This window comes from Octodon degus, unplaced genomic scaffold (assembly GCF_000260255.1).
Source record: "Octodon degus isolate 3935 unplaced genomic scaffold, OctDeg1.0 scaffold00003, whole genome shotgun sequence".
Lineage (NCBI taxonomy): Eukaryota > Metazoa > Chordata > Mammalia > Rodentia > Octodontidae > Octodon > Octodon degus.
The window spans coordinates 35,161,112-35,184,539 of NW_004524579.1; the positions used below are offsets into that span (position 1 = coordinate 35,161,112).

At 32.4% G+C, this 23,428-nt stretch overlaps 1 protein-coding gene across 3 annotated transcripts in view; it reads left to right on the top strand.

Moving 5' to 3' along the window:
• Wdr7 (WD repeat domain 7) overlaps positions 1-23,428 on the top strand; it is a 438,292-nt gene that overhangs the window by 159,085 nt on the left and 255,779 nt on the right. For all 3 annotated transcript variants that reach the window (XM_004623683.2, XM_004623684.2, XM_023715190.1), the window contains one exon: positions 22,127-22,240. In XM_004623683.2, the coding sequence (XP_004623740.1) occupies positions 22,127-22,240 (114 nt within the window). The remainder of the gene's footprint in view (positions 1-22,126; positions 22,241-23,428) is intronic.

Below are 23,428 nucleotides of genomic sequence, written 5' to 3' on the forward strand. Positions count from 1 at the left end.
GAATAACAATGAAATTTCTCATTTGGTCCCAACTATCTAAAAAGAAAATTCCTTTCATATATGACTTGTGTTTGTTGAGGTAATATTTAATATTCTTGGGACATTCCTTATAAGTTTTTCATAGTCTTGGAGATTGAAGTAGTAAAAAGATAAATTGAAAATGAAAGCATTCCTGGATAGATTGCTTATTCAGACTTCCAAGTAATAAACAGAAAACTCTGTTACCAAGTAAATCTACAGGTAGGGAATACTATAGGGCTTAAGTAACTTCATGGTACTAGGGAACTCCTCTGTGTGAGAGATACTGCAGTAATAGAGCCAGCAATCTGCCTTCTCATTATTGATAGGAGCCCTGTGCCATATTGAGAAATAAAGCAAAGAGTAACACGTAAAAAGATTCAGCCACTTGTTCCTGGTGTAGTAGTGAGGTTATGGGGGGATTCCACCAGTTGTGCCTTTTTCCATGTCATACTACTTAGGGAATGCTGGTAATCATGTAACTTGTGTAACAAAGATGCTGGACTTGAAGGAGCTTCCACAATTTTAATTATTTCTTCACACTTCCTTTTTCTTGTTCACAAGTGTCTCCCTATCTCCATCCCTTCAATGCAGAAATTTGTCCTTTCCTGGCAAAACCCCTAGGAGGCACAAGTGGCTTTCTCTAAGATATTTGTACACTGCGTCAAGAAGTTGAAGGTACTTAAGCCCAGGAAGACGTTTTTATAAAAGAAAATAACCCATTCATCCTGATAAATTCATTTTTTAAAAAAATGGAGTTCAAATGGAAATGTGTGATTATACCTTCAGCTGAGATTCTAGTGGCCTTTCCTATAATAAATGGCCTACTATTACTTGCTATGAAGAGTATGATATTGATTTGTGCCATTATTCTCTTGCTGATTTGCTGAAGAACAAAAATTTATAATGCTAATGGAAATAAAGTACTTTACAAAACACTTCACCTGAATATTAGAGCCTTTTTTGTGGTGCAGCAAGTGTCTTGTAAGCTTGTAAACATTTTCTTTATTCTAATGCAGATTACACTAGTACAAGTACTAAATCCAGTTCAACTTGTTTTTTATGGAACAAAAAGCTAACTCTTTCATTTTGTGATATTTTAGCTCTTGCACACTGAATATATACATAAATCCAATTTTTACTTATAAGACATTTATAATTTCACATCATATTTATAGCTTTCCTATCTGTTGATTGAATATTATATGCACTTGCATTATTCTATTAATTTAGTTTGAATCTTTCTTATAATCTGTGTATGACAATATAGATCTTACAGGCTGGGGAGATGGCTCAGTAGAATAAGCACTTGCCTGGCAAGCACAAGGGCCTGAGTTCAATCCCCAAAAAAAAAAAAAAAAAAAAAAAAATAGATCTTACAGTTTAGAAGGACACAATAATTTAAATTTATTGTAAGGAAATTATACAAACTGATTTTACTTGTGCTCTTTCAATTGTCATAGCTAATATATTTTGTTCTAGGATTGTTTATAAATTCTGAGATTAAATTGACTAAGTTATACTAAAATATCTTTTAAAATTCATTTTCCTTCCCTTTCCTCATGCCTTTTTTAAGGAAGTATGGCACTTTGTATTTTAACTTTTCTAGTGATATTATCTTATTATATCCCTGTTTATTAAGATTTTGATACAAATATACATTTAAAATGTTTTAATATTTAGGAGTGACTTCATTTTACCTGACATTTATAGAGTTGGTTAATATTTTAGCACCTCTAGTACACACACACAAAGAAAAAATTGTTTTATATGTTTGAACACTTGAATTGACCTCGGCAAGATTGAGATTGATCTGGTTTCTTCTTTCAGCCTGTTAAATGCCAATCCAGTCATCTGTAGCAATACTTAGTATTTTTGTAATTTTTTGTACATATTTTCTGTTCTATAAAACTTACTCATCACTTGAAAAGATTTTCCTTGCTTGATTTAGAGATAAAAACAACCAAACTATCTATTTTTATTGCTTGTTTTTAAAAATTGTGTCTACAGTTAATGTCAATGCTATAATCACAGTTCTTTTTGTAATCTCATGAAGGGACTTAACAATTTACTAGGAAAAGATGATGAGACTTACATTTGAAATATGTACTTGGACTGCAGATCACTCAGCTTTCAGAAATGGGAGTGAAAAAAGAAAGAAGATGCTTAATAGAGGAATGTTCCTGCTTATTGAAAAACACTGGTTAAATTATCTCTTTATAGTAATTAAACACTTAAGACTACTTCTAGCATAGCCTATAGGTACAAATATATAAATCAGCTTATTTGTGAGCGTCTTTATGTTTCAGGCATGAAATGAAGCAGGCTTTTTAAAAAACTTACTGTTAAGGGGTGTCTTGCATGTCTTACTCAGGTTTTGTTTTGTTTTGTATTGCCCTGTAAGCAAGGATCAATCTTCAATATCAAGGTTGGAGAAATTAAACTAGAAATAAGTCTCTAAATTTGACATAATGGGTAGCAGAGTGGGCAGTATAGTCTTATTATAAAGAGTGATGATGTTTTTCATAAACTGTTTCCTTAGGATCACTTTCAGGTCACCACATAATTTTGGATGGCTCTATGTTCAAGGTATGATTGGCATTCTGAAATAACCAAGCTTTGCCCATGTAAAGGCAGAAGGTTACTTCGGCTCAGAAGTCTTTCCTGTTGCATCTCGCTACCGACTCTTATGGAGAAGGGCTCCAGCATGATGGTTCTCAAAGGCAAAGTGAGCAGCAGGAAGGATTATTGTCCAACTTTTTTTCTTTTTAAAGAGAATACAAATTGGTATTACAACAGACAGAATTACAAGTGGTAGAGAATTACCCTCCCATCTTACTCCTTCTTCACTTATATATCTGTATATGTATTTTTGTATTTAGAATTTTAAAATCAAATGACAATAACTAGTAATAATACTATTTTTAAAAGAGTTTGAAAATGATGTATGTGACTAATTCACTGAATCTGACAGACTGTGGTGAAGTCTAAAGCAAAGAGGGGCACCAGAATATCTGGTAACCTGTCTTTACCTGAGTGATCATTGATCTCTACTTTGTGTATTTGTTGGTTGTTTTGGCAAAAAGATAAGAATGAAAAATCCATGTTTTTTCAAACGTTTTAGGTAGTAAAATGTGAAATTTTAACTGAAGTCTGAATATGAAAAAAAGATAAAAACTTATCTAGGGTTTCTTTAGGAATATACATTTTTTTTCCAGTGAAAGGTACATACACAATACTTTTTCATTAAAATATTCATGCCTTTTTTTTTTCCCATCAAGATTTCTATCTGGCATAATTGCAAACCACTTAATTACCTACTCACTAAATGCCATCTTGCTGTAACAAATGATTTTCGGTACCACACAATGCTGTGATGCACATGTATACATATACACACATGGTAGAGGGCAGATTTGTAAAGAGTCAATAGAAACTTTATCTTTTACAGAGAGAAATTATTCAGATTTGTTATCATGCAGAATAACTTCTTCTGTAACTTTTACAGTTTTGTATGGCAACCTGGGAAATACCCTCTTGTTACTTCTCCAACAGATAACCGACTGCTCTTCATAGGGCTTCATAATAGGTTGCACCTGGCAGTTGGCAGTGGCCGAGTGTCTGCTCAGTGTGGGCCTCCACATATTGTCTGCAATAGCTGTGTCCAGGAAGCACAAGAACAATGAGAATTTACTATGTTAGTGTTTGGTACATCTTTTATTATTTTTATTTGAAATATGCTAAGACATGAACTATCCAGCTATCTGATTTTAGAGCTTAAATATGATTGTATAGTTTGATTATTGGTTTACATAGTCAGTAATCTTTTAGTAACCATCATTTGACAGCTCTGTGTAATAATGGTTTTTGCCCATTTTACTTAGTGAATCATCATGGAATGAGGTTAAATCTGCTGAATGGGTATCCATTTTTTCCCCAATGTTATAGTAAGTGCAGTAGTTTCTGTGAAATATTCTATGTGGAATCAGTAAATTGATTTGTACAGTTTGTAAGAAATACAGCTTGAGTTTTGGTCATTTTTCTTTCCTGTTAAATATTTAAAGTAGATTATGCTTTAGAATACGTCTTTTGGCAGAATATGTAATTCTGCATATATTTGTTTCCTTCTTGTGTCGCTGGTTACACATGCCTTGTGGTCCTGTAGTATGCATGATATGAACAACAGAAATGATCATTTTTGAAGTTTATTATTCAAGTTCATTGGCATGATAATACATTACTTTAAAAAAAAACTTTGGCAAATGCTGAGGAGATGCTAGAAAGAAGCTGTAAATGCTTTGTACAAAAGAAGACTTCCCTTTCTGTTAGTTATTGGCCAAACATCTTCAGTAGTGATTGGTAAAAAGCTAGGGATTTGAGGAGCAAACACATCCAATACAGATCATTTCAAAGGAATTGTATTAACCTTTACTTCTAATCAGTAAATCTTTTTTTCTACTCCTTTTGGAGTTGCTGCATGGAGTTGTTAGAATGGCTTGTTAAATGATCTATTTGACTGCTGAGATAAAACTTTATAGACTGACTTTGGATAGAAAATAGACATGTTTATCTATTCAGTTTTTTAAACTTCTTTATCTTAGAATATCTCAACATTTACAAAAGTACAGAGCAATGTAATGATCTTCCAGGTAGCAACTACCTACTCTCAGCTGTCACTCTTGGGAATTTATTCTGTTGATATCCTTCGTCTTCTGCACCTCAGTATTTTGAAGCTATTTTCAAGCACAATATTACTTTATACATAAAAACCTATTTTATCTGAAAAGATAAGAATTTTTTTTAGCAAAATTGTAAGACCATTAGAATGCCACAAAATTAAAAGTAATTTATTAACATTATTCAGTAACTAAATATTTATATTTCCCAAGAGGGTCTCGTAATTATTTTTTAAATTCGCTTATCTAATTTGAGGTTCACAGAAAGAACTATGTATTACAGTTAGTTGACTATATTATGTCTCTTACAGTTCTTTTAATCTGTTGAATTTCGATCCATCAATAAATCAATCGTGTTTCACTGTAGTCCCTTTTTCCTTGTGATTTATTTGTGGATGATACAATAAAACCTGCATTAATATTTCCCATTGTGTGTAGGCCGACAGAATTTTTACTTTATTTCATTAAGTTTACATCTACTTTCTCTTACTCTTACAATCTTGACATAGAATTTTTTAGTTTTGATATAGTCTTACCTATTTTTACTTTTGTAAAACCGTGTACAATTTGATACTAAATCACAACTCTGTGATTGTTCATCAATTTTGCTTGAAATACATACTTAACACTTAGTATTTCTATAAATTTGACTGCCTTTGATATATAAATGAATTCATACAATATTTGCCTTTTTGTGACTGGCTTATTTCACTTAGCATACTGTCTTCAAGTTTGAGTGTTATTGCATATGTCAGAATTTAGGCTGAATGTTCCATTGTTTATATTTACCCTATTTTATTTATCTGACCATTCATTAGTGATCATTTGAGTTGCTTCTACCAAATGAAAGTTGACAGTATAGATACTGCTGTTGTGAACTGTGATGTATAGATACCCCTTCAAGATCATGCTTTTGACTCTATTTAGATCAGCTGGATCATACAGTGATTCAATTCTTAGGGTTTTCTTTTTCTTTTTCTAATAGATACACCTTTTTAAATTCCCACCATTATTGCACAAGATTCTAATTTGTCTTCGTTTTCCTCAAAGCCCTTGGCACTTTCCATTTTATTGATAGTCATCGTAATGGGAGTGAAATGATTATATCTTTATGGTTTTGATTGCATTTTCCTAATTGTAAGTGATGCTGACCATCTTTTCATATGCTCATTATTTATTATCTTTGGGAAAATATCTTTAAATTCATTGCCTAGTTTTTAATCTTTTTGATTTTTTTTTTGGTTGAGTTGAAAGAATTCCTTATACGATCCATTTGTTAACCTCTTGTTAGATGTAGGATTTGAAAATATATTCTTGCTTTGTTTCTTTTTTGCTCTGTTATTGTGTTTTGATACATAGAAGATTTTAGTTTTGATATAGTCTAACTTACCTATTTTTACTTTTGGGGCATGTGCTTTCAAGAAATCATCAGACTATCCAGTGTCACAAAACTTCCTGTTCTCTTTTAATAATTTTGTAGTTTTAAGTTCTTATATTCAGGCATTTTAACTATTTTGAGTTAATTTTTGTATAGAAAGTAAGCCCAAGGTTAAATTTAAAACTTTTGGTTATAGATACTGTTTCCTTTCCGTGCACATTCAAATGCATGTCTCACCTAGCTTCCGCGTGTAACATGCCCTACAGGTTACATCGTTGCTTATCTCTGTCCATCTTCTTTTTAAGTAGCTGTGTGGTCCTTTGCTTTTATTGGTGGGCTATGTTTTATTGATTAACATTTAGATTAATGGACTTTTTTCTCTCATTGGTAACATGAATGAACTTGTTCATATGCCCCCCCCATCATCTGTCTAGAATACATTTATAGAATTGCCATTGCTGAGCTAAAGTGTTGATTGTGTCTGTAATTATATTTTGCCAAATTATTCTCTCAGCTGTGGTACCATTTTGCATTTTAGCAGAATGTAGGGAAAGACATATCTTTCTGCTTTCTTCCCAGGGAAACATACTTTAATCCTTTTGCTTTTGGAATCTTGTGACCATGTTATGTGAGAAATAATATCCCATTTTCATTTTATTTTTCTGTTAGGAATTAGTGTCTTCTCATATGATTGTCTTCTGAATTTGTGTTTAATAGTTCATATATCGGCTTCTTTTGTTTTTGAGACTATTTGTTCAACCCTTTTAAGATTCAAATATTTTCTAGTTTGCCATATTCCTTCATCTTTTTTTTTTAAACTCTAATCATTGCCAATTTGTCTTTAAGATGATAGCAGTTTTTTCTTGTTATAGGATTTTTGTGTTATATACTTTTGATACTTAATCATTTCTCTCTTACCTGTCAGTTAGGATTGGTTCTGCTAAATGTATGAAGAATAGATAATATCATTTGTTACAGGCTGTTTATCCAAAAGAGGCTTTCTGTACAATAAGTTTCTATTCGTAGTTTTGTCTCCTCTATCCCATGTCTTTAGTTAATTTATATTTTAACATTTAATGGTAATGTCTCCCTTCTTCCCCAAAGCCTTTGTTTTTTGAGTGTTTTCCTGACCTTGCTGTTTTTCCAAATTAACTTTATAATCAACTTGTTTAACTTAAGGAAGGGAAGATACAATGCTGTTTTTATTGTGATTTTATTTAACTTATAAAGCAACTTAAGGAGACCTGCCATATTTAGAGCATTAGGTACTCTTAAGAATAGGAGAGAATAACTTGTCATTTGTTTAAATCTTTTTTTCAGATTTAAAATTTTTGCTTGAATAGTTTTAGAAATATGTTGTTGCTTTTTTTTTTTTGTCATTTTTTAGGATAGGATTTCACTGTGTAGTTCAAGCTTGCCTTCAGTTCACGGTGCACCTCCTGCCTCAGCCTCTGGAGCTCTGGGGTTCCAGGCATGTGCCACTGCACCTGGCTTAGGATACATGTGAAGTCATATTTCTGGAAGTTTATTTTCTTCCATGGCATATTTAACTAGATTTTGTTTGGATATGTAAATGCCATTGACCTTTCATTAGTTATGTAAGTGGGTATTATAAATTTTTCTTATTGCTTATATACATCTTTGTTGACTTTCTGTTTTTCAGACATGCATAATCACTTCACTTATAAACAGAAAAATAGTTTTGCCTTTCTTCTTCAACTGCTATGCTTCTCACTACTTTATATTGCTATTTTAGTGTTAAATAAGAACTGAGCCAACTAAATAGGAGTTGTAACTTTAACACATTGTATAACACTGAGGATATAATTAAACTTCTTTACTTTGAAAGTAAATTTTTTGTAATTTGAAATTATAACTACACCAGTTAGATAACTCATTGGATATATATGACTTAATAACCATAATTCTATAAATTATAGAATGTATCATCTATGAATATAGTTTATGTAGAGATATAATCTATCACTTAAGATTTTCTCGATTTTGGGAATTTGTGGAATAACCAAATAACTGCACATAGTACTGCTAGAAGTGGTGCTTCTTCAGACAGCCAAGACATTTCACTATGAGAATATTCATTCTCATTCTCTCTCTCTCTCTCTCTCTCTCTCTCTCTCTCTCTCTCTCTTTGTTTCTTGGTAGTGCTGGGGATTAAATCTGTGGCCTCATGCATGCTACCACTGAGCTACACTCCCCATTCCCCTACTCCCCCAGGCATTTTTTATTTTATGTTCAGGACAGGGTCTCAAGTCGCTGTCTTTGAAGTTGTAATGCCCCTGTCTCAGCCTTCCAAGTAGCTACAATTACATACATGTACCACAACACCTGGCCGGAAGATTTATTTATTGTTGTACCAACCTCCTCTTCTGCACCTTCCTATTCAGGTGATCTCCATTTAGAGGATTTAATTTAATTATTTGCATGTAAACATAGAATACTGTGTACCAGATACATATAAATTCTTTAAAGCATATTATTTTTGTTGTTGGCATGGTCTGTACGAGTAGTTAATGCATTTTGTTAATGTTTAAAAATGTCCTTAATGATAATTTATTTGTTATAACTCTGTATTTCCTCCTCCCTCTATTAACTACACTAGGCTAAGCAAAAAAATTATAGCTCTAAATTGAGAGTGGTTGTCTACATTGAAAAATGTTTTGTTTTTATTTGTTGATTAATTTAAAAGAGAAAGTTTATGTTCTTGTTATACATGTAGGATCTCTACTATTACAGTATTTGTTTGGCTTTAATTTTTTTGTAACTTAATTTTACATGTTAATTCTTTGAAAGCTGTGCTAAATGCGATGATTAGTGTTCCCTTTGTTCAACTTTTCATTCTTCTCTAAATCATTGCTCAGATATAAATAGTTTTTTTTTAAATGAGTTGTGAGATTTAATCAGTTTAATGCAGTGGAATAATGATGTGCTTCCATAGAAGCATTGTGCTCATTACAGTACATGAATGTTTATGTCTTCAGCAGGTTGATTCCACTTTGTCATGTTTCTGGGCTTAAGCAAATATATTTCACAGGCTTGCTTATTTTGTTTTCTCAGAAGCTTACCATTTCACTACTTTCTTAATACTCCATTCCAGTTCAGACATTTGTATTCTATTGTGATCTTGAAACCATATAGAATTCATAAAAACAGATACATTTATTAAATACTCCACTGAAATCTCTTCTTAAGACTAAGTGAACTTAATCTTAATCTATGACTTTAATCTTTTCATTCCTAAATGACCTAGCACCGAGTTCTTAGTAGGTTCTTAATTATTTAAATAATAGAATTTCATAATGTCCTTTTGTTCCTTAGATTACTTTTCATCAGACAAAAGAAGCTCTCTATCGCTGGCTCCTTTGTTAATATGGTCTCAGTTTTTGAAGCATTTTCTTATTCTCTGGTAATGCTGTCTTTGCTGAATGTGTATTTTTCTGCCCTATGCTAGCATCAGCCACTTCTCTAAGGAGCCTTGGTTCCTTTTAATGGAGGTATTAGAAATGAATATCTGGGTATTTGGTGTGCTTATTGCTACTGGGGTTTTACTCTGTCTAGGACATCTCAATGGGTATAACTGGGAAGTATCTATATTTCTCTTTGTGCCTCTGTGTCTCTCTTTCATATAAAAAAATAAACCTGAGTTCACATTTTTATCTACCACCACCATCACCACCACCACCACCAGAGGATTCATTCTGTTTTTCCCCTTTTGCTTATTTGTAATTTGTTTCTCTGAATGAGAAACCTCACTTTTATAACTACAATACAGTTACTTATTTTTCAACTCTAGTAGACAAAAAGTAATTTAGAATTGTTTGCCCATATCCTGTGGAAAAAACCCACTTTACCAACTATGGTATTTATATACAGATTTTTCTGTTTTTTGGTCTATTTTTCTGATGTTACTTATGTTAGCTCCTTTTTCATTGCCTTATTCAATGAGATTATGCCATATATTTGTGATATGGCTAGCTTTATTTGTCTGAGCTTGTAGTTTGTCTTGGGTTCCTCTAATATTCTGGTTAATTCATGATTTTCTTAAAATTTTATGTTCAATAAAAGTTAACCTTTGTGGACTGTAGGTTTTTAGGTTTGAATAAGTAAATAGAGTCTCTCTTAAGAGTTCCAAGTGAGCCAGGTGTATTAGCACGCACCTGTACTCCAAGCACTTGGGAAGCTGAGGCAGGAGGATTGCTGTGAGCTCAAGCCCAGCTTGATCTACAGAATGAGTTCAAGCCCAGATTGAACTATCCAGAGAGACCCTGTCTCAAAGAAGAAGAAAACAAAAAAGCTATCAGAGTTCTAAGTGAATATAGTCATGGTACCATACAAAACACTTCTAAAGCCTTCAAAATTTCCTTGTGTGCCTTTTTATAATCAAGCCCTCTCCCTTCAATACATGGCAACTGTTGATCCATTTTCTATCCTTGTAGTGCTAACTTTTCCAAAATTTTATATAAACAGAATCATGTAACATACAGCTTTTTGGATTTGACTTCTTTCACCTTGGAAAATACATTTAAGATTAATCTTCATTATTGCATAAATAAGTAGTTCATTCCTTTTTTGCTAAATAGTGGTCCATTATGTATCTGAGCCAAAGTTCGTTTATCCATTCCCCTGCTTAAGGATATCTGGGTCTTTCCAGGTTTGTGTGATTGAGTAAGGCAGCAGTAGCTATGTATAGGATTTGTGTGAACATAGCTTTCAACTCACTTAAGCAAATAAGTAGTAGAAATGCAACTGCTGGATTGAAATAAGTATAACTGTAAAAGACAATGACCCAACCCTTTTCCAGCATTGTTGTACAATTTTGAATTCCTACCATTAATGAATGAAACTTCCTGTTGCTTTGTCTCCTTTCTAGTATTTGATACTACTTTTAGTTTTATAAACTTTAGGCATTATAGTATTAAATATGTTTGTATTTCACTGGGATTTTAATTTGCCTTCTACTAGTAACTATTAAGCATGTGTTTGTATGTTTATTTGCTATGTATATATCCTTTTTGGGGATATGTCAGTTTAAATCTTTTGCTCAGAGTTTTATTTATTTATTTTGTTACTGGGTTATTTGTTTTCTTATCATTGAGTTTTTCAGAGTTTTGTTTTTTTTTTAATAATTTGTTTGTTTGTTTGTTTGTTTTGGTGGAACCAGGGCTTGAATTCAGACCTTTGCACTTGCCAGGGAAGCGCTTATTCCACTGAGCCCTCTCCCCGGCCCCGAGAGTTGTTTATATGTACTAGGTATAAGGATATATATCTCAAAGCTTTTTTTTCCAGTCTGTGGCGTGTCTTTCCTCTTTTCAAAAGTAGCCTTTGCATGACATAAGTTATTAATTTTTAATAAAGTCCAATTTATCAACTTTCTTTCTGTGTTTGAAGATGTTGTGTTATATCTAAGAGCACATTGGCAAGCCCTAGGTCAAGCTGATTTTCTCCTGCGTTTTTTCCTATAAGTGTTACAACTTTATCTATGTCTTCATCTTTCCATTCATTTCTCTATACAAGTATTATTCATACTTGTTTCATCCTTTTTATTATGTTTTCCAAGTTATTAAATCACTATATATGTAACACATCTTAAGAATTTTACTTGTACTTTTTTTTTTCTTTTGCAGTTCAATTTTTTATTTTGATAAAATCAATATGTAGAGCATATGTACTGGTAACATCTAAGCTAGTATATTTCATGTTTTCTTAAAAGTTTGGTTATCATTGTAGTGGAATAAGCGCTTGCCTGGCAAGCACAAGGGCCTGAGTTCAATCCCCGATTCCACCAAAAAAAAACCCAAAACAAAACAAAAAACATTTCTCAAGAATTTCATTTTCCCTGTTTTTCTTCTGTACAGAACTGAATATTATCAAGTAATAAAGTCAGAGGACATCATAATATCTAATTTATTGTGTGAATCTGTTTAATATCATGAATGTCTTATAGGGTGATCTGATTTTGAGATATATCTCATCTTTCAGGCATCATCTAGATCTCTACAACCTTATTTTAAAATCTAATAACTGTTGCAGGTCTCATCAGTTTTCCTTTCTTTGACTTCCAAAATAACTTACTGTTACTAAAAATTACAGTGTATTAAGTGTACTTCATGTATTTAGTACATTGTTTTGTTACCACTTGATGGTGGAACCTCTACCTGAATAATTCTGGGAGAGTAAAAAGGTAAAGATAACTGGGCATGGTGGCACACACATTTAATCCCAGCACTTGGATTACAAGGATCATTGTGAATTCAAAACCAGCCTGGGCTGCAAAGTGAGCTCAAAGCCAGGCTGAGCTGCATAGTGAGACCCTGCCTCAAAAAAATAACAAAAAGAAAAAAAAAAAAAAAAGGTATTTTCTTAAATAGGAAAATATAGTTAGCAGAGTTTTGAAGTATGTAATTTTGCTTATAGTTGGGGGCTTCCTAATCAACCAGAGAATATGATGTTAAAACGTTGTGTGTTAAAGATAATTTGACTTTCTTTCACAACACATGGGATGTTGGGTAGTATAAATATTTGTTTCACTTTTGTCTTCTGAAGGAGGAATTGATGTTAAATCAGCTTACAGTGTGCAGATCAAATTGAAATAATTTTAAAAGCACCTGCAATGAATTAGAAATACTTGATATGACTTTAGCCATGCTTTGCTTTTGGGTTCTTTTTGGAAGAGACTAATAAAGCTTTATACTCATTTAATATTCTGTTGATATAGTATGCTACCTGTTGTTTCTATTCCTTGGGTGCTTTTTAGTAAATATATTTCTTCTATAGCTTTCAGAGCTGTTTATAATTATCTTTCATGTAGCAGCAGTTTTGTAGTTTTAAAAAAATACTAGTTAATAAAATGCATTTCATTTAAAAATAAACATTGATTCTTCTGTTAACAAATAATTGTTCTAATTCCTACTTGAAGATACTGCTTTTAATTATATTTTTCTTTAATTGTCTTTTGCCTTTAAAAAGCTAACTTGTTTCTGATCAATTGAAACTATTTTTATTCAGAATTAAGGAATACTCTCAAACTCTTAACAATTCTTACAGGAAGTGTTTCCTACAAAACATCTCCCCAAAAATAAAACATAGTGTTATATTTTATATTTTTGATGTTACTGCAAAAGGAAAAGTGGACACTGTGTCTTTAATGGAAAGCAAAAGGTTATCTTTCTGTGGCCTTTGTGTGTGTGTGCTGATGTGGATGTAGGCAGCCAGACAAGCAATGTGTGCAGAGAGACTAGGGAACCGGCTGCAGATCGATAGAAGTGGTGTGAAGTGAATTAATGCGAGGCAGGCCGACTGTCTGTCATAAGGATTGTGGGGAATGTGGGGCAGTGTGGTCAGTCACTGCAGAGATCTGCTTCCAATAAATTCAAGCCTTCTGCCTGAAAAGAAACTGTAGATATCCGCACACTCCCTTCCTTATTGTTAAATTTTACTTCATTCAAAGTGAATGTTCACATCAAATTATTGCCTCCAGTATACTTTAATTGGATCACTGGAAAAATGCAGTAGTGAGAAACTGATGAAATAAAAATACCTGCTATTCTTTTAGATCCATTTTTCAATCTCAGTGGAAATCTACATTACTGTGAGAATGAGAAATATAATTTTATTAATATCTTGTGTTTTTTCTTATTTCTAGAAATATTACTACCACCAAATCTGTAAATCTGATCATCTTAAAATTAGCAATTTATCCTTGATTAAAAAGTTAATTACATGGCATTATAGAAGTCTCTTGAATTCCTGTTAACTATTATTGCTCAGATACTGTTAGCCAGTTGGAAAAATGTTTGTGAAGGTAATATATGAGCCCATGAAAGATATAAGTTCTAGAATAATGTATCTGATTTTACTGGTGGGAATACCTAAATGTAGTTTTGGATTATGATTTTTTTAAGATTGGATTTATATTTATATTAAAAAACTTCTTTTGTAAAGTGATTAAAAACATGTTACATAAATGGGGATTTTTATGTGTATCGTTGCTCACAGTGAATTGTCACCTAAGTATTAGGAAATCTAAGTGGGATAGTGATTTCTCAATAGTATTCTTTATTCTCTAGTCTTAACTTTTCTTGCAGATGCTAATCCTTCCTCCTCCTCTTCCCTATGCTGTTATGTCCAAATTTACCCAAGCCAGTTTTCTGTTTTACTCCATTTTCCCTAGTTTCTGTCTGATTTATAGTATAAACTCCACAATACAAACCTACTATCAGGTATGGTGTATGTTCCTTTTTTAAAATTTGGTTAAAGCTTTATTTGTTACTTTTTAAAAAAATGTCATATTTCATAATTATATCTTTTATTATAAACCTTACTGTTCAGTATATTATTTTATCTCTCAAAAAACTGTTATTTTCTACTATATTTAATAATTAATTTTCATGTGATTAAAGATACTATAGTATTTTTTAAAAAATATTTATGATGTATTCATTGCTGCCAAGTATTTTGGGGATACTTAGAAAATAAATGTCTTCTTAGGTTTTATAGTGTAATTTGGCAAATAAGCTTGCTTACATCAAGTACATAAGAAAATAATTTATCACTATATAATTATAGTGATATATATATAATCTTTATATATATATATATATCATTTATAATCTTAATTTTTGAGTATGAAAGAAACTTAAGCTTCTTTAGAAATATTTTGTTTCTTTTTACATTATCCAGGAATATTTTCTCTTTTTGGTAGTAGGTAGTAAGGAAGTGACTTTTATGCACTGGAAAGCTTAAGCTTTTTATATCTGGAAGAAAGTAAAATACTTTTTTCTTATCTGTGTTTCATTAAAAATAGTATTATATTTTGGCATAATCTTTAATTCTTTTTATGACAATGATATTGTACCTTTTCTTGTGTCTTCTTGAAGAAGTTAGTGTATTGATATACAATTTATGTACAGGAAGAGACAACATTTGGGGATGTAGTTTTGAGTGAATGTGCATTGTAGTATACTTTCATAGTAGTGCATAGTAGTGTACTTCCATCTACAATCAGAATACTATTTAGTGTCATCATTTAAAAAATTTACTCCTTCTCTTCTCTTCTCTCTTTTTTTAAAATTAATTAATTAATTTATTTGTGTGTGTGTGTGTGTGTGTGTGTGTGTGGCCAGCTCATCCCACCAGGGGACGGGGCTGGCTGGCATGTGGTGCTGGGGGATTGAACTGCGGTCCCTGTGCTTTGCTTAGCTTGTTCTAAGTAGGTGCTTTAGACCACTGAGCCATCTCACCAGCCCCAACTCCTTCTCTTTGTAGTTCATTCTTCGTCACTCCTGTAGCTCCTAGCAACCATGAATTATATTTCTGTCTTTCATTTTGGCCTTTTATAGAATATTTATTAAAAATGTCTAATAGATATTATGTATTATAAGATAGTAAATACCAACAGAGTACTGTGGCAATTAGAAATAGCCAAGTTATGGTTGGTAAGTTTTTAAAAATATTCTTATCCCTTCATTTGTAGATAATAATTACCATGCTTAGAATTATTGCATATTTTTTGTATCAGTCTTTTGCCATAACCTTGTCTCTAAAAATTCAAATTGAAAAGCTTCTGTCATTTCCTACAAGCAAGCTGTTAAAATTCATTTTTTTACAGGTTCAAATCTTTGTTGTTTTAAAATTGTACGAGTCTTTTACAATACAATATTTGTTATTTAAATGACCTCTAAATGCTTAATGTACAATGCATCTTTTTCTGAAACTCAATAAAATTCATTTTGATTGAGCTGTGTCATTGGATTTGAGAGTTGAACACAGCGAGTTGGTCTGTCCATTCGCATTACTCCTACCTTTACTTCTTTCAGAACATATTAGAAGTCATAAGTACTTTGTTAAGTATATCATAGAGCCCCATCAGATGGAGTTAGGACACTTAGTTTATCTAATTTTCATTTGCAAAAATGAAATACAGATGATTTTGAGGTTAAAAGTCTTTCTACAATTTAGTAATAAAATAACAGATATTTTAACTGTTGAAGATGTTAACTCAGTGAGTTATAGATACATTCCAATAAAGAACATCATTTAAATTTTTTAAAACATGCCTTTGTGACACAAAAAAATGCTCACTCCAGATTCTGCTCTTTTATTATATACATGTTCCATGTGACTCTTTTTATCCCACTTTTGTTCAGTTATGTGGCAGAAAAGAATTCCAAAATAGTTTAAGAGAAGTGGCATGAGTGCCTTTGTTGATGTAGAACAATAGCAAATCAAATGTTTTGCCTTGTATAAGTCTTTCTGTAAACAGTTAATTCAGCCTTAAGAGCAAACAATTCAAAAGTTTTAGTTTATTTCCAAAGCTGTACAACCATCACCCCATCAGTTTCAAAACATGGTCATCGACTAAAGGGAAGCTCAGTACTTAGAAACATTATTCATGCCCCACGCTTCTCAGAGCCCTAGGCTAATCCACTAATCTAGTTCCTGTCACAACAGAGTTGACTGTTCTGGACATTTCATATAATTTGAAGGTCCATAGTTTATTTTGTAATTGGTTTCCTTTACATAGCATAATGTTTTCAGTGTTTATGTCCCAGTATGTAAAATAAGTTGTCTTGTACTTAATGTATAATATTCTATTGTATGAATATATCAGTTTATCTGTTTATCAAATGATTAAACATTTGGAGTGCTTCCATCTTTTGGCTTTTATGAATATGTGCCTGTGCATATTTGTTTGTAAGTTTTTGTGTAGTCATATCTTTTCTTGCCCTGATGGTAACATTGGCGAGTGATATGATAGTTAACTTTTTGAGGAGCCAACAGACTGCTTATAGTGAAGTTCAGAGATACAGTTGGTTAGAAAATTTTTGAATCTTCTCCTAATCTATAATGTGTCTTTTTATTATCCTAATAGGATCTTTGTAAAAAATTTTAAAGGTTTATTGCCATTTTTTTGCTTAGGGATTTTGATATGGTATCAAGTCTAATTTAAATCTCAAAGATATTCTTATTCATACATATTTTTAGCACTTTAAATTTTGCTTTTAAGTCCATGATTTGAGTTTTTTTTTTTTTTATGAAGTCTGTACTTTTGCTTAGATACAGTTTTCCACAAAGATTTCTATGTGAGAAACTTGTTCCTCTGTATTTTCTCCCTTAAATTGCTTTTATACTGCTAAAATCAGTCGGGTATATTGTGTATTTCTATTTCTAGGCTCCTGATTTTGTTTCGATAATGTACTTGTTTGTCTTTCTGCCACAGCCACATAATTTTAATAACTTAATGTAACAACTCTTGCATTCAGGTAGACTGATTCTTTTCTGATTTATTTTCATGAGTTGTTGTATTCTATTTTACTTTTCTTTCCATATACATTTAAAATAATTTTGTGTATATCTATACAAATTTCTGCTGGAGTTTTATTGTTTGTTTGAGACAGGCTCTCACTATGTAGTTCAGGCTGGATTTGAACTCCCTGTGTCGTTGGTCTTGAACTCATGATGATCTTCCTGCTATAGCTTCCCAAATGCTGGGACTATGGGCATGTGCCAGCACACTCAGCAATTCTGGAATTTTAATAAGAATCTCATTAAAGCTGTAATTGTGGTGAATTAACATCTGTACTATATTGAATATTCCAATCCCATGGACATAATATATCATTTCATTTTTTATATCTTTCTTTCTTCAGTGCTTTGTAGTTTGTAGTTTTATATTTATCATACCTCTTTGGTGGGATTTTAAAATTTGACTTTTGAATATTTCATATGTCTAAGTCATTAATTTTTTTCTATTTAGGTGTGATTTTGTTCATTACAGTGGGAGCCTGCTGAAGTATAGTTGGTTTACTTTTTCTTTTTTTTTTTTTTTTTTTTGTGGAACCGGGGATTGAACTCAGGTCCTTGAGCTTGCCAGGGAAGCGCTTATTCCACTGAGCCATCTCCCCAGCCTCTAGTTGGTTTACTTTTTAAATCTCGTATTCTGTAGCCTTTTATTATTTTTATTTTAAGGAGAAAAAATTTCAAAGCAAGGTAACAATGATTAATATATTGCATATTGTATCTTTAAATTAGTTACTCAGGGTATAAAATAGCATTTAATTGTCCAAAGAATATTAGCACAGACCTTTCTTCTAAGAGAAATTAGTAATTTAACTATCTTGGATAGATTTTTTTGCTTTTCCCTTCCAATGTTCTCCTTTCCCCATCCCAGTTTCTCTTTCTTTTTGAACATTTTCTTCCCATTTTACAATATTTGTTGTACATTCTGAATCTTACTTTTTCAACTTTTCACTGTAGGATTACAATACAATGTTTGCACATGTGCATCTGGTTTGTTTCACTTATGAGTGTGGTCTTGAGTTACATTCACTTACCTATAAAATACATATATTTTAGCAGTATGGCCATTATATATATATGTAGTATAGGGTCTCACTACATGGATCAGACTCATAGTGATCCTCTTGTTTTCTCAGCCTCCGAAGTATTGGGATTATAGGCACGCACTATGACACCCTGTCTCAGTTACTATCTCAGGGCACCCTGGGGGGGTGGAGAGGGCACAGCATGCTGGGGATCAAACCCCAGTCGTGCCTGCCTAAATAGGCTCTTTAGTCCACTGAGCTGTCTGGCTGGCCCTGTATGGCCATTTTCACTGTCTTGGTTCGTCTTTCTCAAGAGCAAGTGATATGTTTCCACTTTTTGATATCTGCTTCAATCTCCTTTTACAGAGTGCTATATTTTCAACATACAGATCTTTTTACATCCTTCATTAGATTTATTCCTAGATATTTCATTTTTTGGGATTCTATTATAAAATGTGTTGTTTCCCTAATTTCTCTCTCAGTAAGTTAGTTATTTGTGTATAGGAAGGCTATTGATTTTTGAATGCTGACTTTGTATCCAGCTATGCTACTGAATTTGCTTATTAAATCTAGCAATTTTTTAGTGGAGTTTTTGAGGTCTTTTATGTAGAGTATTATGTCATCTGCTGATGATATTTAACTTCTTTTCCTATTCTTTCTTTTTTTTTTTTTCCTGTTGTCTAATTGCTCAGTAGGCTTTCTAAAGTCAATTATTAATTTTGATAGTTTTGTTTCTTTGGTTTTGTTTAAAGATTTCTATGAGATTGTCGATACAAATAATTATTTTATTCTTGAGTAGGATATAGTGGTCAAGGTTCTTTAGGAAGATACAGACAATATGTGGGATAATGGGTTGACTCATACAAGTTTTGAAGCTGAAAAGTTTGGTGATAGACCATTTGCAAGTTGGAGACGCAAGCAAGCCAGCGTCTTTGCTCATTACAAGTGAAATACTTTGCCAGCTATGTAGATACTGTATCTCTGAGTCTTAACTATCCCATGGGAACAGGTATGTTTTCCAAACTTTATATGTTTTATTATTTTATTTTCCTTCTATGTTTTATTTCATTTTCTTGTATTGGTACATTGGAAAATCATAAAGTAATGAAGGTGGACACATTTGCCTATTTTTGATCATAGGATGAAAGCATTTAGATTTTCATTTCTAAGCATAAGTGTTAACTCTATATTTTTAATATATACTCTTTATCAAGTTGAAGAAATTGTCCTCTATTCCTATTTTTCCTGAGTCAAAATAATATTGGCCTTTAAACTTTGTCTTAATATGATATTTCCTTCTTTAGCCTATTAATATTTTCAGTTATATTGATAGCTTTTATAAAATATTGTAAACCACATTTATATCCCTGAAATAAGCTATTTAGCTATAATATATAATTTTGTTAGTGCTGAATTTGGCTTATTTACATTTCATTAAGGATGTTTGAGACTTTTTTTTTTTTTTTTTTTGTATTTTAGGAAAGGGTCTACATGATGTTCAGGGTCTCACTACTAGATCAGACTTGTAGTACCCACCTGTTGACAGCCTCCCAAGAGCTGAGATTACAGGTGCTTGCCACCAGGCCCAGTCTCAATTGCTGTCTCAGTGACCCTGGGGGCGGGGCTGGCACAGCAGGCTCAGGGATAACGGAACCCCTTGCCCCTACTCCTGCTTGCAGGCACTTTAATCCACTGAGCTATTTGGCCGGCCCTTGAGATGATGATGATGATGATGATGATGATGATGATGATGATGATGATGATGATGATGATGATGATGATTTTTAAATATTAGCCTATAGTTATTTTGTTTTTCTACCAGGGATTTTCTAACCCTTACTTTGTTTTGGAAAACACCTGTCAAAGATCTAGTTTCACCATAGCTTCTTGTCATTCTTGCTCAGATACTTTGAAATATACATGTTTGCTCTTTAAGCTTCATCCTGAGCTACTGAATCTTGTCAGTTGACTAACTACTTCACACAGCACCCAAACTCTGTGGAGGACTTAACACTGAGTATCATGTGATTTCTCATGGTTATGCTATGATGTTCTTTGACACTTTCCTTTCTTCAGGTAACTCAGTCACAAAAGGAATTGGTGGATTTGGGGGTTTGAAATCAGAAAATCTACATCTCTATGCTGTAGCTGTGTTATGTTGAGCAACTTGTAAATGGTTTGCAAAGGCCATGGTGTTCCTTGACCCCACTTTATTTTAATTGACTCTCTTAACTTTATAAGAAAATACTAATAATGGTTGTTACCATTGAAACTGTTCTTTAGTAGCTTTTTCCTGTTTCTCTTGTCATTTTTTAAAAATCAAGTATTATAAAGAATTAGACTAGAGATTTTAAAGTTTAATTACATAAAAAGTGATCTTTGAGTTTGTATTTGAACAGTGTCTATTTAGAATATGACATTTGCCTTCCTATTACACTATTACCTTCTCTTTGTGATTATTTTACTGATACATATCTCAAGTAATTACCTTGATATGTTTTCCTAGTAAATCCCCTTCTTGTTAAAACATTTTGTAAATCCCACAAAATGCTTCTGCAGAGTGGCTTTTCATTTGTTACTCATCAGGGATTGTATTTCAGTAGAATAACTTTGTTATTTGATAGCATTCTGAACAAGTATTGATATTAAAATAATTTTATGTTCTTCATATGAAGTTGCTAGGGCCTGGAATCATCTGCTAGTCAGCTCAGCTCAGGATCATTTTGGGGATCAGTAACTACAATTGTTCACCTCTTGATGCTTTTGGCAAACTTGACACAGCAGTGTTGAACTTTACATACAGTTGTTCAAGTTCGTATACCTTGGAAGAAAAGAATCCTGAATATTTATGATGTTTTCTTTTTAGAATATTTGAATAAATTGTATAGGGAAACATTAAAATATCTCTTTGGAAGATTTAACTTCTAAAATAAACATCAGTGATGAGAAGTGTATATGCCATCATTGAGCAATATCTATTGATAACCATGTGAAAAAATTCATACTTATTACTATCCATTACTAAGTTGGAAATAATGTAGCAGATGTATATTGATGACAAAGCATATCATCAGAAATTCAGGAATGTTTAGGAAAAAGACATTGGTATGAACTAACAAGTTTTCTGGTAATTTACAGAATAGGAGCCTTTGGCCCCCTGGCTTCACTTGTGTGGTTTTGGTTAATTTCTTTCTGTGTGATAGTTATCTGACTTTATTTATAACTCCCTCCTGGGGAAATTTTACACTCTTCCTTTCCAGTGCATTTTTGCATCTTGTTTAGACTTAGGGTATAAATATCTCTTTTGTCATTATGCTTCCTACTTAAAGCTATACTCTTAAACTAATATTACAGAGATGTAAACCTTTATAATAGTCTCACTTAGTAGTTTTTTTTCCTCTTTGTTGAATAACTATGCCTAACTTAGAAACATTGATGAATGCAATTAAGTAAAAGTGTAATTGACTTTAACATCTTTATTTTTTCCCCAGAACTTGATTAAAAGTAAATATACCCATGTACACAAATACATATAAATAAATAGCACACATGAATATTTTATGCACTGATTTATTCCTCTTCCATATTAGTGAGTGTTTTATATTTAATTTTTAATGTATTTGCATTTAGTAAATAAAAAGTTTTACAAGTTTAGCCTATGGTTTTTTTTATTTTTTTATTTTTAAAAACTATATGATCTCTATTTGCTTTAGCTGGTGTTACAGCAGAAGCCATGCAAACTGTCACCTCTGCTCCTGATGCCTCAGGGCCAGAAGCCAAAGTCCAAGAGGAAGAGCATGACCTTGTGGATGATGACATTACCACTGGTAAGCAGGAATATTTTTAACCTAAACTGGATTTGAGCTTTATTCAGTATTGCCAAATGTTGTTTTAAATCATGTACATTGAGATGAAGGATTTTGATGGACAGGGTAGAAACATATATTGATGATGTTTATAGTTTTATCAGTCTCTTTAGTGCCCTTTTTGTTCTTTTTTTTTTTTTTCTTGTCTCTGTTTTTCATTTAATACCCCCTTTTTTAAAAAGAAACATTTACTTGAGAGACAGTATGGAAATAATTGGTATGTCATGACAAGCAGTACATATTTAGAAGACCAGAATGACAAGCATTCCAAGCCTGACCCTACTATTATACATTGCTGTCTTCAGTGCAGTTGCTTAGTTCAGAGGTATCAGCATATATAGTTAGTCAGGGTGAAAATCCTACCAATTAACTGCTAGTTTCAAACACTTGGTGATGTTTCTCAGGATCATTGCCTTACCCATCTTGTGCATATAAATGTATGACTTTGCCCCTGTCATGTTTCCTAGCTTTTCTCCTTGCCCTCTCTTCGTTGTCTAATCCTCAAGTTCTCACTTTCCTTTTAATTGTGTTATACCTTTCTATTTGTATTTCTTCTTTTGAGTTCTTATACTAGAGAGACTATACGATATTTACACATGTGGGTCTGGTTTATTTCACTTATGAGTATATGTTCAAATGGCATCCACTTAAATATAAATGCTTCAAGTTTATCATTCTTTATAGCTGAGTAATACTGCATTGTATAAAAATACCACATCTTTTTCATCCATTCTTCAGGTGACAGGCATCTTGGCTGTTTCCAAGATTTGTCTATCACAAATTGTGCTGCTATAAACATAGGTGCACATATATCACTATGATAAGACATTTTCAGTTCCTTCAGGAAAATTCCCAGTAGGGGGATAGCTGGTTTGAATGGGATTTCCAGTTCTAGTTTTTTAAGGAATCTCCACACTGATTTACATAGTGATAGCATCTGTCTACATTCCCACCAGCAGTGGAGAAGGGTTCTTTTTTTCCCACAGCCTCTCCAACATTTGTTGATAGTTGATTTCTTTATGATACCCATTCTTTGTGGGGTGAGATGGTATCTCAGTGTTGTTTCTTTTTCTTTTTCTTTTTTTTAAAATTTTATTTATTTATTTATTTATTTGTGTGTGTGTGTGTGTGTGTGTACAGCTCAGCCCA